The sequence below is a fragment of the Hemicordylus capensis genome, chromosome 1 (assembly GCF_027244095.1).
Source record: "Hemicordylus capensis ecotype Gifberg chromosome 1, rHemCap1.1.pri, whole genome shotgun sequence".
NCBI classification, from domain to species: domain Eukaryota; kingdom Metazoa; phylum Chordata; class Lepidosauria; order Squamata; family Cordylidae; genus Hemicordylus; species Hemicordylus capensis.
Genome location: NC_069657.1, coordinates 321913039 through 321928726, shown reverse-complemented (window position 1 = coordinate 321928726; position 15688 = coordinate 321913039). Strand labels below are relative to the sequence as shown.

Genomic DNA, 15688 nt, shown 5'->3' with positions numbered 1-15688 from the left:
ATACCTGTTAGAGGGAACACTACTTCAGATTATCCCATTTCTTGCTTTGGCTGTGTGGCTCGAACGTCCACACAAGAAGCACTTCCAGGAGCTGTGAAGCCATCTGGAGGCCAGGGAAATGCAGCCTGGCCTCCAGAAATACCTCCATGCATCACGTGAGGAGTATTGGGGGATTTGCCTGCAAGCTGGGCACTCTAGGCACTAGGCTCTGTGGCTGTTTGGGCTGTTCCATGGCTGCTTGTGCCCTTTTACCTCAGTAATAGCCTGGGGTGGGGGGAAACTTGGGCTACGCTGAGGGGCAGCGCTGGGATTGAGCCTGATCCCAGCACTCCACACAAGCAGCCCTACCCCAGGTAGGGCTGCTCATGTGAACAGACTTATCTGTCAATATATCCATTTCATGGCTCTCCAATGCCTTAGCACATGGTTTTTCTAAAGGGGCTTATGAAGCAAAGGGCTCCACTGCTGCCATCGTTTCAGCAAGCTAAACTTTTGCATCCTCTCTAGTAAGGTGGTTGCAAACAGAAAGTATTCTTGACCAGGGAATGAAACCATTCAGGTTTATCAGTATTTTATTTCTGAACTCTCTCTTTCAGTCCCTCCGCCACCCCGCCAAGGCACGATGTTTCAGACATGCTGAATTGGTTTTGAACCCAGTTAGTTATATTTCATACAGAATAGTCTTTTGCTTGTGTTGTGACTCTGAATAGAATGGTAACTATTTAATTAATAAGTATAATGGCCAACATTCAGTAACCCCACACTGATAATGCCCCAAGACTGTTGACAATGTGACAGGGTCCCTGCCCCACAATGTTCAGTTATCCCTTCCCTGTACAGCTGCCTATGCCTCCTGAGGGACTGCCAGAAGCACTAGCCTCCTATGACAGAAAACCTTGGCACATTGGAGCAGGATTACTCTGGATGCTGACCAATACAGGTGAAACTCGGAAAATTAGAATATCGTGCAAAAGTCCATTAATTTCAGTAATGCAAATTAAAAGGTGAAACTGATATATGAGACAGACGCATTACATGCAAAGCGAGATAAGTCAAGCCTTAATTTGTTATAATTGTGATGATCATGGCGTACAGCTCATGAAAACCCCAAATCCACAATCTCAGAAAATTAGAATATTACATGGAACCAATAAGACAAGGATTGAAGAATAGAACAATATCGGACCTCTGAAAAGTATACAGTGTACTGTGCTTGATTGGCCAGCAAACTCACCTGACCTGACCCCATAGAGAATCTATGGGGCATTGCCAAGAGAAGGATGAGAGACATGAGACCAAACAATGCAGAATTGCTGAAGGCCGCTAATGAAGCATCCTGGCCTTCCATAATACCTCATCAGTGCCACAGGCTGATAGCATCCATGCCACGCCGCACTGAGGCAGTAATTGCTGCAAAAGGGGCCCAAACCAAGTACTAAATACATATGCATGCTTATACTTTTCAGAGGTCCGATATTGTTCTATTCTTCAATCCTTGTCTTCCTGGTTCCATGTAATATTCTAATTTTCTGGGATTGTGGATTTGGGGTTTTCATGAGCTGTACGCCATGATCATCACAATTATAACAAATTAAGGCTTGACTTATCTCGCTTTGCATGTAATGCATCTGTCTCATATATCAGTTTCACCTTTTAATTTGCATTACTGAAATTAATGGACTTTTGCACGATATTCTAATTTTCCGAGTTTCACCTGTACTTTTTCTCAATTGAGTTACTTTGGAATTCTAAAATACACACAACAGGGTGAAAAAAAAAGATGGAAACAAAGCATTAATCATACAATTGAAAACTGAGTGCCATATCATTGGACCACTTATTTTGAATGGGTTAACACATTTTATTTAGGAGTTCAGTTTAGTTTTAGATTAAAGGAAGGGGAGAGATTTTAGATTCAACTCTAGTTCATCTGAAAATATTCCTCAAACTGGTTTTAGGGTTCTAATGCAGGTTCAAGTTGGACTGCTCTCTTTTGACAGCCAAGATTTACTTGATTAGAACTTGATGACTACAAAATTCAGTGCTTGGATGTGAATCTACATTTCCATTTGCACTCGTAGTGCCTGGAATCATCAGGCACTGCGAGTGCAAATGGAAATTAAAGGGGAAAGGAGTCACACCCCTCTATTTACATATGCCACTGCAGTATGTGCAGTTCTAAATGAAAATTCTGCCTGAGATTTAGGGCAATGATGATGACCAGAAAAAGCTTGTTTACTGTTCCCACCAATATGTCATTTATGTGATGAGTCAGGAGGCATTAGAAGATAAACAAGAAATTAAATTGTCATTTACAAAATAAAATATTTAAATCAAATAATCTTTTTGTGGTATCTTGCTCATGAAGTCAGGTTATTTACATAAAAATGACAAATGTCATCTAGTTTCTAGTAAGACTCCTTTGGAATCTTTTACTCTAGCAGTTACTGTAGAGGCCATTTGTAGAATAATAGAGCAAGGGAAGTCATTTTTCACTGGTTATTTGTCAGTAGTATTTACTTAAAAGTTTTGCTTTATTTTATCAGTTGAATTAAACCCAGGATAGAAAAGGAAATCAGCTCCATGATCTCTCTAGACAGAATTGTTCAAACAATGTAACTTACTGTGTTTTATCAGATATTAAAGAAGCTAAGATACTAAATTGAGGTTAATACAACAATTTAACATCTCTCTCTCTTTTAGGCAGCTGAATTCCAATGATGGATGAAACCCATTCCATTTGGTCTGTAGGGAGCCTGCAAACCATTTTAAGCCTTCATATCTCTCTATGAACTGCACAGGTTATTCACTAGTCATTGGGCCCATAGGGACATAATGGCTGGCCGCATTTGCACATAATGCGAAACCGAACCAATGGACCTGCATTTCTGCTCCCCCTCCCCCCACTCTTCCATCCAAATTTGGATGTAATGGAGAGCTCCCTCTCTGCAGTCAGTGAGACTGCAGAGAGGAGGGGGAACTGGCTGCATGGGCTTCCTTCTTGACTGAAGGATACCCCTGGCAGCCAGTGTGAGGGAGGAGCTTCCTCCCTCAACTCCAGTTGCCGAAGAGCAAGACTGCGGGGCTATGTTTGGATGCAACGGTGGCACTGCAGAATCAGAGGTACAGGCAGCAAAACTCCCTACAAACTTAAGATACAAATTGAAGTCTGGAGAGGGAAACCGTGGGTCTATTTTCTGTCCAAACTATGGTTGCACGCATTTGGACGTACACAAATTTTAACCGGAGGTCCCTTCAGCTCCAGTTTCATGTTATGTGCAAATGTGGCCAATGCCAAACCAGAGATAAATATATCAGAGGTTTGCGTCTGTGATCGTCTGAAAGCATGAAGCTGCGGTTTTGTCACCGAACCACAAAAACACCATTTTTGCTCCCAAACCTGAATTTGAACTCTCGGTTTATAGTGAGTTTTGCTGCTGAAACCTGAGGTTAGCATTGTGTTATCCAAATTCTGCTGCTGCTATAACGGGTTTCATGCACAAGCTCCTCCACCCACCATAGTGAGGCCAGGTCCAAACAGCCCATAAATGCATCAGTTCTAGGGAAACTATGTTTTTCGCTAGGTGCCTCTCGAAGCTGATGCCCCACCTTCTTTCGTTTCCTTGTTCCTCCTACTGCTGCTTGGCAACAGGCATACCATGTCCATGCAGTTCCTGCATTCAAAGGGACAGAACAGCACTGGGGAAAGCATGCTTTAAATAAAAGAAGGAGAATAGACACACATGCAAGAAGCCCTTTCATTGACCTAACACTTGATCTAGACCAGGCCTGCTCAACTTCGGCCCTCCTGCAGATGTTGGCCTACAATTCCCATAATCCCTGGCTATTGGCTACTGTGGCTGGGGATTATGGGAACTGTAGTCCAAAAACAGCTGGGGGGCCTAAGTTGAGCAGCCCTGATCTAGACTGACAGATGTGCCCACGTATCCTGGGGGAAGACACCAGTTGCTGGACTATGGAAGAGTCACAGCTGCTCATCTGGTACTCCAGGAACAGATTTTATTGATTTCCTAGGAGGGAATAGCAAAGGATCCTGGGCTATTCACTGTAACCAAGGGTGCCACTATGTTAGCAGACCCGGGCAAAGCAGTGAGAAAGACCCAAGACACTCTTGTCCTTGTGCTGGCTTGCTGGCTGCAGATTAGCCTTTGCATGAGAGGGTCAGTCCACCAGAGAAAACAGAAACACCAGTGTGTTTCAGCTCTCCATTTGACTGCACTCTCATGAGGTAAACCTTCCCACGATGGGGGCCCAACAGCACTGCTTAAGAATAGAACTCATACTCCATACCTTTCCCCTTGCACTCAACCCTTCTAGACTTCAAGGTGGTTGCTTTGGGTGTTCAAGAGGATTCGGGTTAGGTCTGCAGACAAGGAGAGTCTGGGAATGAATACTGCTTGTCACCGCAGCTAATGCAAACCACCCACCGCTGGGCACTCTAGGACTGGACACCCATGGTGTAGATTGGTCCCTGGCTAGCTAGGTGCCGGTGAGAACAGAGCATGGAGATGTGTTGCAGGGGAACCAGACTCTTTTAAGGGGTGCGAATATTCTCAAAAACAGGAGACACTGGGACCAGGAGAGATGGTAAGTTTTAAAAAGGCACTGAAGACACATGTATTCACCCAAGCTTTTAATTAGATTTATAGTTTTAAAAATTTTAATACTGGGTTTTAAATGTGTTAAATATTTTTAATGTTTTAAATGATTTTAATTGTTAATTGATTTGGATGTTTTTAATGATTCTCATTGTAAACCGCCCAGAAATGCAATTTTGGGGCGGTATAGAAATATTTTAAATAAATAAATAAATGTTGACAAGGGACCCTTCCCAGGGCTTTGATGGAATGATAACTGGGCCGGGTGGTCTCGTATGCATGTCTCATGGGAGAGTGGTCTGCTCTGAAGCAGAATCCATCTTCATGCACGAGAAGCATCTCTTGTGTGATTTAATCCTGCTCTAGATGGATGGTTCTTCTCATGAGGTTTGTCGAAGACCAAGTATGCCTGCACACAGAGGAAGGGGCTGGGTCCCCCTTCCTCTACCAACTTGTACAAAAATAAATAAAATACTACCAAAAATCCAAGGGGCAAATCTTAAGTAATATTGACCTGTTCCTAGCAGTCTCATCCTATCCATCCATCCATAAGCACTCATACACAGATAGGAATTGGGGTCCAGGGGGAGGGGGGAATCCCCAGAAAAATGGAGGGGTACAGACATATCTGCTGGAGCATGGGCAGGTGTGGGTGTGTCACAAATGGCAATTGCCGGTAACAACCTCATTTTGTGAACATATGAGAAAAAGTTGATGGAATGCTTGCACAGTCTCTCTTTAACAAGTACGAGTGGGAAGAAAAAGGCCCAATCCTCTCTTCCCAGGGGAGGGAAGAGAGGGGTCACAAGGCCCTTCCTCCCCAACTGCAGAAGACAGTGGTGCGAACAGTGTGAGGAACAGGTTAGTGTCTTTGCCCTGCTGAGGGCAGGTGGGCACTGCTGAAAAGGCACGATCATGTTCAGCACACCCCCTCTAACATCATTGCCAATGGTTGCAGCTTCACTAGCATGCTGACGCCTTGGCGACAGTCTGGCAACATGAACAGAATGGAGCTTGCTAGGATGCAGCTGGCGGGGGGGGGGGGCTAGGAAGAGGGAAGAGGTTCTTCTGCTCAGAAGCCAGAGGTTGCCAGACAGCAGTTAGTTAATAATCTGTTGCATAATTCCCAGATTCACAGATTAACCACACCTTTGTCCACCCGTAGGTTTCACGCTATGTCTGAACAGGGCTATTTTGTGGCTTTTTATCCATCTCTGCACGCAGCCTGCAGATTATTATTTTTATATTTTCTATGTTAAAAAATTGTATATGAATGGCTCAGCTAGGGTTGTACACAGAACCATTCTCAGTGGTTTGGTTCAAATTTGAACTGAATTTAAACTGAACTGCCAGTCCGTGAAGCGGTTCATTAGAACCAGCCAGCAAACCAAATCTGACCCGGTTTGACCACACGAACCGCACCACAAGCCAGTTCTAATGAACTGCTTTGCAGACTGGCAGTTTGGTTCATGCGGTCAAACTGGGTCAAATTGATTGGGCCCAGTTCAACCCAGTTTTGAGTGGCTATGCTTGTAAAGGGGAGTCTGGTGAGGATTCCTCTTTATAAGCAAAGGGGTTTCCTAAGTCTGAAGCGGTTCAAAGGGCAGGAGAGAGGGCGGGTGAGAGGGCACCTTTCTGGAGATGGCATGGTGGCTGCAGCTCCTGAGCAGCAGCGCGAACTCCTCTAACCTCCTCACTGGATTCCCCTTTACAAGAATAACCACTTGAACCAGGTCAAACCAGGTCAAATTGGTTCAATGTGAACCAGGCCCAGTTTGAACTCAGACTGGCCCCCCTTTTTGGAGCTGGTCCTGTTTGATCTTGAACTGGTCAAACCAGGTTGGTTTGAACAGAAACGGCTTTGATTTGAACCAGTTCTGTACACCCCTAGGCTCAGCCTTTATTCTGTGCAGAACACCAGCTCATCATTAGGCCTCGGATCTGTCTCAACAAGACTGAATACTAGGGTTGTTTTCATTTTGAGCTTATGATGTAGTACTTAGTGAAACAAAACAGCAGCAGAGATTAGTGTGGAGGGCAACATAAGGTAACAAAGTCCTCTAAAACGGACCGTTTTTACTATCCATCACACCTGATGAGAAAAATTGCATAGCTTCATGTATCACAGCACTTAATTGTCAGTCACAATAGATACATGTCCAAGTTTGAATTGAAAATTGAAAATAAATAATGCCTCCCTTCCTCTCTCCCCTAGCTATCAACTTGGGGAACATGAGGCAATGGTGCTGGCTAGGAGGGATGCAACTTTCCAGTCAACAGGCCTGGCACCTCTCCCAGATATCACTGCATTGCTGTGGGCTATACATTCCCCCCCCCCAACCAAATCCCAAAATAGAAGCTTACCCCTCATCATAACAGTATTTGTCATACCCTTATTCTCCCAAAGAATTATTCTAGAGTCATCCTTGACCAACACTTAATCATATGAACATTACATTCATTTGTAATGTTCACCCATACTGTAGTGAACACCTGGTAATTTGCCACTATTATGCTAACCAATGCTTACCTTTGAGTCACATTCAATAGGCTTCTTGCATTCCTCACAGAAGTTTGCAAACAGGCTGTCATAGCACTTAACACAGTAAGCATTCTCTTCTTTCAGGGCATACTGCTTTCCACAAAGAGAGTTCATGCAGTAATGACAATGGGACTGATCGCTTGCCATTTGTAATTCTTCTTAATGTTCCTAACACAAAAATAGAATACATATATTTAAAGGGGTTGCCAAGCCTTAAATGGCAAAAGTTTTGTTTGCTATGGTCAAGGTTCTGAATTCTGGAATCTGCTATTGCTAGAAGGTTGGTCTTGGGATTGCTTTACCATAAGCACAGAAGGTAGGTCTGACCTATTGGCAGTGGTTCCAGAATTCTCACTCAAAGCACAAATGACCAGACTCAAACTATCATACTTTGAACACATTATGCAAAAACCCAGCTTCCCTGAGAAGTCCATAATGCTGGGAAAAGTTGAAGTAAAGTGAAGAAGAAGGTGACCAGCAGCAAGATGGATGGACTTGATTACGACAGCAATGAATGCACCACTGAAAGACCTTAAAGGCCAAGTTGAAGACAGATCATCCTGGAGATAATCTATCTAAGTGATCACTTAGAGTCCACACTGACTTGACGGCACTTAACCAACCAACCAACCAATCCATCCATCTACTTCTGTAGTCACAGTGAAGAGGTCAGCAGCAGCTGTGGAAGAGAAGGAGCACACGATATATTGCAGTCTGCCACTATCATGTGATAAGCATGGAGAAACAGGTCCAGATGCCTCAAGCATGCACACAAACTGCCCTTGCCCCAAACCCTGCCTCATCCCACACAGGTGTGAAGGTTGTCTACCAAGCAACAGGCTGAGAAACTTTCATGTCAGTACAGAATGTAGACTCAAGATGTTTACAGACAATAGATGTACTGTTTTCATATTGTGAATTTGGTCTTTCTCAGTTGCCATGCTGTAGTGGCAGCCCTGTGTTCACTGTGGACCTTTTTATGAGCCACATATGTTCATCAGATGGTCTGAATAAGAGATTCAGTTGACAGAATAATCTCCATCTTGTCACATGTAAGATGGCTTTGTCAGGGCCTAACATCTTGTGGAATGGCCTGTTATATGACAATGATTTGTCCTTAGAATAAGATGAGGTTGAATGGATGGAGATTGAGGCTATGGACCACCACCCTTGCTTACTCTTCAAATTTCCCAGGAAATCTAGTTGTTGACCAGCTTATAGATAGCTGTAAATCTTAGTTGTCCCTCTGAAGCATTGGTTCATGGGAAAAACTAAGGAAAGACATTTGGTGTGTGATGCACCTGATGGTTCTTCTGAGGGTTTGTAGGGCAAGTTATTTTGGTCTTGTTATTTGCCCATTGGACCAGAATGACTTTACTAAAATTAGGACATGGTTCCTGAGAATAAGGGAAAAGCAAATCCAAGGAGTTCCCAGTGAAGCCAAACATTAAAAACATCTGGTGGATTCATTGAATTCTCCACTAATGTTATTATGCAGTTAATGCCAACGTCATATGGTTTATGATGGGTTCAGAGAAAAATAATGCAAGGGGGAAAAATCCATCAAAGTGCTTTAATAACTTGATTCACAGTATATAGAAATGAAATGCAAAGCATGACAGAGCATATTAACATTATTCAAATTCCATTTGATGACTCACAGTAAATACATCTGGATATGTTGATGTTTTATATTGCCTGAACATAAGTAGCTGCTTTATAGTGAATCAGACTATTGGTCCATCTAGCCTAGAACTGTACACTCTGACTGATAGCAGCTTTTCAAAAGTCCTATTCAGAAATAAGGTTAGACACTTGTACAATGAGTATATAGTGTTCACAGGTACAGATCTGTGCACAGGTACAGCAGTACACTTCCTATCTGTACCATGCATTTGAGGAGCCTGTACCTAGGTTCATTTTTTAAAAGGAACACAGGTACCGTGATTCACACAAAAATATATACGAGTGTACAGACATCATAATGTACAACAACATAATGCCTGAATAGGGCTCAAGTCTCAGGCAGAAGTCTATTTTGAACAGGAAAAGCCAAGGACTGAGCCCAGGAGCTTACCAAACCTACTGAAATGTTGTGGCAAAATCTGAAATGAGCTGTTCATGCAAGGAAGCCCTCAAATGTCACAGAGCTGAAACAGTTCTGTATGGAAGAAGGGGCCAAGATTCCTCCAAGCCAATGTGAGAGACTGATCACTAGTTACAGGTCACATTTAGTTGCAGTTATTGCTGCTCAAGGAGGTGTCACCAGTTACTGAATGAAGGGCTCACACCTCACATCTTTTCCCCACAAGGATGTTTGCTGCTGAATCTTACTGAAGGATGAATATTCAAAATGTATCCTTTTTGCCTACTTCTTCATTGGGGTTGCCTTTTTCTCTTATCAGGGTTTAACTTAGGATTTTGAATAAGAATTGTGCTAACATACAGACCTTCCTAGGGGGTTCACAGACTTCTTCTCTGCACTGTAAATGGTTAGCTCCTGTGTAGGATAAAAACCATGCAGCCTTGTGTATGATGACATCTGCTGCAGCGGCTGCTGCTTAATATTTATATTTTGCTGCAACAATGGGCTGGTGCCAGGAATTCCAAAAGCAGGGATAACAACAACAACAACAACAACAACAACGGAATAGCTTTGATCAGCACCCAACCATTCAGTCTCACTTATAAGAAACATGGGCATCTATTTTCATAAAGTGCTGGTTTTGGAAAGCATTCAGAGCTGAATGATACACATATGCATGGATTCCATTTGACACCATCTTTCCCCCAAGTGCTAAAATTTTTGAGATAAAAAACCACACCTTTCGAACAACTGTCATTTCACCTGGTTTGAAGGTATGGTTTTTAACTGGGGTGATGATGATGGGGATGATGATGGGGATAATGTGTAAACTTGTATTTCTACTATATTTTCCAGGGAAAATACCCTGTTTGGGATGAATGGAAGAATGGCCATAAGGAGGAATTGAAGGGACAAGGAAACACAGGAAGCTTCCACCCTTAGTTCAGCAATTGCTCCCAAAGAGACCTATGGCTGGTAGTGATGTGCACGGAACAGGTTCCATGTGCTCCCAGGATGTGGGGGGAGGCATGGGGAGAGTGTCCTTAGCTCCGCAGCCATGTTTCCACCTCTGGTGCTGCTTCCAAAACCACTGTCGCAGGGTGGCTATACCCTCTTGCCACCTCGGTTAGCGTAATACTGGAAGTGGCCAGTGCGCATGTGCGTGTCGCACATGCACGTTGGCCACTTTCGGTATTATGCTGAATGGGGCAGCAAGAGGGTATATAGCTGCCCCGTAACAGCGGCTTTGGAAGCAGCGCCAGAGGGGGGGGAACGCAGTGGGGGAGGTAAGGACACCCTCCCCGTGCCTTAAAGCTACCCCCACCACACACGCACACCTTCGAACCAGCTCAAACGCCAGTTTTTCGAACTGGTTTGGTGGTCTGTGAATAGACCGCCAAACCGGTTTGAGCACATCCCTGATGGCTGGGCAGCCTCTACTTGAGTGAAGGAGCAATACCAGTCCTAGGCATTTTCTACCAAGTCTCTCCTATTCTGCCCCTCTTCTTTTCAGATGGCTTATTGGGAAATATATTATTTATTTATTAGATTTATATACCGCCCTTCCAAAATGGCTCAGGGTGGTTCACAGCATGATAAAAACAATTAAAACAAATTAACAATTAAAAACTATTAAAACACAATAAAACCAATAAAACAGCTAAAAGCCCTGAAAATCAGGGCAACAATTTAAAACAGTTAATCGTTTAAAACCCTGGAAGGCCAGGCCTGGAGCATAGAGGGGCCCTTAGCACCTTTACCACTAAACTGCTTTTGAGCCTGTTACCACCTTTTCTGTTTAGGGTCTCCAGTTCAGGTTTGAGGCAACCAAGAGCTTTTAGGTTTGGGTTCCATTCTGGTTCCCTGAAAGAAAGGAAAAACTCTTTCTGAACTGATTTTTGGATTCAGGTCCAATTCAACTCCCTGGTTAAAGCCCCATCAGTTAGCTATTTGGCTGGGAAGAAGGAGAGGAGACTAGATCCAGTTGTCTGTTCCCAAACAGCTATTGACGGTATATGGTAACTCTTTTTAAAAAAAAGATGTTAATGCACACAGGCCTAGCTGTTGGATTGGCTGGATGATGGGTAAACAGAGGGTGGGAGGGAACAGGATTAAGAGAAAATGTGTGAGAACAACTTTTAATGCTTTAAATGTGACCATTGCATACAAACTAGAATATGCATAATTAATGTTCTACAAGCTAGCAATAATACAGTGTGTTTTTAAAACATTAAAGCTGACACCCTTCTCCTATCCCCTCCACATACACCACAGCCCTGATAAACTGCTACCTGTATTAGCCAGAGAGGAAGAAACTCAGCAGGCACAAAAATGTGTTTATACTGTTTCCCCTTGATGGCCAATACTATGGCTAATAGCAGCCTGGGGCTGTGGTGTGTGTGAAGAGAGAACACAGGGAGAAGGCCCTTCCCCAGGCAATGGTCCTGATCCAAACAGTCCACGGCAACTGTTTGTGGAGGCGGGAGGAGAGGAGAGACAGAGGCCTGCAACTCCCAAATCTCATCCAATTTGGACTTGAATCTTTGTTATATGGACTCACACACCACACAGAGAAACATCCATGTTTTGAAAGTTGCCAGTGTTGCTGTGGAGGACATCTAAAAATCACATCAGTGCTGGTGCGGAGGTGGGATGCTCCATCCCTACTAAGCATTGTGCAAACACAGCTGTAATGCTACTTCCATTATACTCAATGAAAGTAGGATTCAAGGTCAAACTGGATGAGATGTGGGAGTTGCATGCCCCACAGTAGCGCCAGCAGCTCTCAGAAAGTGAACGTTTATCTGTGTGGTGTGTCATCCAAATGTGCTTAAAGTGGTGCATCATCCCATTTTCCACACTGAGCAAATCAATCAATACAATAAGTGACGAAGCCTGCTTCTGTGCATGGATAACATCTGCTGCATCAAGGTGGAAAAGTTGGAGGACAAGACAGTGGATAAGTCAACACTGGCCAATCCCCTAAGAACTCTCTGTGTATACCATTTATATACTGTGTTTACTTTACTGAAGTTAAATGGAAGTGAAGAATATCTATTCATTTCAGTGTGACTTGTGGAAGGAGGATTGTTATTTGCATTTTTCTACCTCAGGTACTAAAGTGTACTCAACTAGTACTACTGATTATACCATGAATGAATCTCGGCACATGTTTGTTAATTGTTGATGATAAGACAATAAAAGGGATCTCTCTCTCTCTCTCTATCTCTCTCTCTCTCTCTCTCTCTCTCTCACACACACACACACACACACGCACACACCCCTGTTTATCCCTGTCACCGCCACTGGCACCACCACCACAAAAATTAATGTTGAGTCGATAGTTTGGTTTAATTAAATACCAAAGTTAATTATCCAGATAACTACAGGTGAAACTCGGAAAATTATTATTTTGATGATCATGGCGTACAGCTCATGAAAACCCCAAATCCACAATCTCAGAAAATTAGAATATTACATGGAACCAAGAAGACAAGGATTGAAGAATAGAACAATATCGGACCTCTGAAAAGTATAAGCATGCATATGTATTCAGTACTTGGTTTGGGCCCCTTTTGCAGCAATTACTGCCTCAATGCGGCGTGGCATGGATGCTATCAGCCTGTGGCACTGATGAGGTATTATGGAAGACCAGGATGCTTCATTAGCGGCCTTCAGCAATTCTGCATTGTTTGGTCTCATGTCTCTCATCCTTCTCTTGGCAATGCCCCATAGATTCTCTATGGGGTCAGGTCAGGCGAGTTTGCTGGCCAATCAAGCACAGTACACTGTCTACTTTTCAGAGGTCCGATATTGTTCTATTCTTCAATCCTTGTCTTATTGGTTCCATGTAATATTCTAATTTTCTGAGATTGTGGATTTGGGGTTTTCATGAGCTGTACGCCATGATCATCACAATTATAACAAATTAAGGCTTGACTTATCTCACTTTGCATGTAATGCGTCTGTCTCATATATCAGTTTCACCTTTTAATTTGCATTACTGAAATTAATGGACTTTTGCACAGTATTCTAATTTTCCAAGTTTCACCTGTATATGTAGGAGAACATGCAGCTAATACAGAATCCCTTGCTAAAAGAGAGTAGATGACTGAGAACTCTGAAGTGTTTTCTTACTGTATTCCCCAAGGGTTTGTGGAATGGCATGAGAGGGAGTTGAAGAGGAAGACGAAGAGGATGGAATGCTGAACTCTGACCAAAAATAGCAGCTACTTTATTTGGCACAAGCAGTGGAAAATTTCCTGTCTCTGCACATTTAGAATCTTTGCGAAGAAGTGATTTGCTGCATCTCCCACAGTGCCCAAGTGCTGTTGCTACCCAAACTGACAGATAATACCATTCATCAAAACTAACCATAACACCAATGAGTGGGCCTCATGCACTCACTAATAGTACTCATTTATTTTAGGTCCCACACAAGGGAGTAGCACTGCAACTCAAGGCACAAAGAGAGATGCTTCCATTAGTGCAAGAAGTGGTTTCCTTGAACACATTACTCTGTGAGTGTAGTGTTCTTCCAACCTTTTTTTTTTCATTCTGAGGCACATTTACATATATATTGGGGCACCCTGCCTCCCCCCCAACACACCTTCTTTAATAACAGAAAAGCTAATGCATGATTTATTTATTTATTTATTTATTTATTTATTTATTTATTTATTTTAACTTCCCTCCTTCTCTTTACTCATATACATATTTTTTTTATATATATATATATATATATATATATATATATATATATATATATATATATATATATATATTGTAGCAGGTTCTTGCATCCCTCCTTGAGCTATCTATTCCAGGAAGTCACTCCTGGTGCATAAAGGAGCAAGCCATCTCTAAAAGCAGGGAGTTTAAACTTGCGCCCTTATGCACCAAGAAGGGCATGTCCTTCTCAATGCATTTTGGAGCAAGTCAGCTTTAGAAGTGGAGAGTTTAAACTCCCCATACTTGTGGAGCCAATCCAGAGTGAGTCAACACAGCACATCAGCTGGTTGGCACACTGGTTGGAAAACAATGCATTTGAGTGAAACTAATACAAGAGAACCAGGGTGAGTTGTTCCTTTTGAAAAGTGGGATGCTGGAGGAATTGGCCCGCAGGAAGACAGTCTCACTAAATATCCTTAGCCTTGAACTGTTAATGACTCTGAAATGCAAATAAATACTACAGGCCCACCAACTTAGTCTTGACAGCCTCATGAATAAACAGGTTTATTCAAAAGCAATAGATAGTGACTGTGACTGGCATCCAGACTAATGAAGCACCGGTGGTAAGGGACAAGCACTAATGTAACACCAGGGCCTCCACTGAGTCCAGATGACGACAACAAATATTTATATACCACTTTTCAACAAAAGTTTCCAAAGTGGTTTACATAGAGAAATAATAAATAAGAAGAAGATGGCTGCCTGTCCCCAAAGGGCTCACAATCTAAAAAGAAACATAGGCAGACACCAGCAACAGTCCCTGGAAGTACTGTACTGGGGGTGGATAGGGCGATTTACTTCCCCTCTGCTAAATAAAGAGAATCACCACATTTTAAAAGTGCCTCTTTGCCCAGTTAGCTGGTTGGAGCACTTCAGCAAGGTAATTTCTATAGCTTTAAGCCAGAGTGCCTGCTCAGAATCACTTAACACAGCTTGGTTATGCCTTAATGGTAAAAAGATTTTGCTGAGGCAAACAGTTAAAGAGGAAAAGGTTACACGCTCCATTCCCCCGTGCTGTGGTCTCCATCTGGACTGGAGCCCCTGCACGGGCAAAGTTAAAGCAACAGAAATGTGTTAAGCTATTTTGTCCAGACTGACCCTGAGTAACTACTACTATAAACAATGAAATGAGCTTCTGAGCAAGATGTGCACATTAAAAAGGTACAGATCCCTTTGCATCAACAACAGATGTGTCTGACTGCTCTTTATGGATTACCTTGCTATGATGAATAAGAGACATGGCAAGTATCAATAAAGGCACATAATATACACTGGCTGACAAGGGGAAGCGACAACACTTCAAGCTGCTGTGAGGATGCAGTGAGAGTGCATGTGCTGTTCCATTACATTCTGAATTATGAACCCAACAGTGCAAGAGCACTAGAATGCTAATATTTCAGGGTGCTGAGAAATGCTCTCCACAGAAATGCTCTTTCCACAGAAAGGCCCTCTCTGAGCATTTCTAAAATATGGCATGGAAAACAAGGAATTAGTGACTCATTACAGTACTATTCAAGGCTCTGTGTGACTCTAAGAGGAGACAAAAAATGATTATACAACATGTCTCCCTCCTCCTGCAGGTGTCTCCTGCCTCTGGCAGATAAATAAGGGAGAGAGCATCATGCTGCTGAAATGGAATCTTTCCTGGTGCTTTGATCCTAATCTTTAGACAAACATGTTGACTTTTATTTTGCTGGAAGCTAGATTTTG

General features: G+C 42.9%; 1 protein-coding gene across 1 annotated transcript in view; it reads right to left on the bottom strand.

The window, feature by feature from the left end:
• FHL5 (four and a half LIM domains 5) overlaps positions 1–15688 on the bottom strand; it is a 37145-nt gene that overhangs the window by 14156 nt on the left and 7301 nt on the right. The window contains exon 2 of the mRNA XM_053283218.1: positions 7150–7329. Coding sequence (XP_053139193.1) covers positions 7150–7308 — 159 coding nt within the window. The 5' untranslated portion in view covers positions 7309–7329. The remainder of the gene's footprint in view (positions 1–7149; positions 7330–15688) is intronic.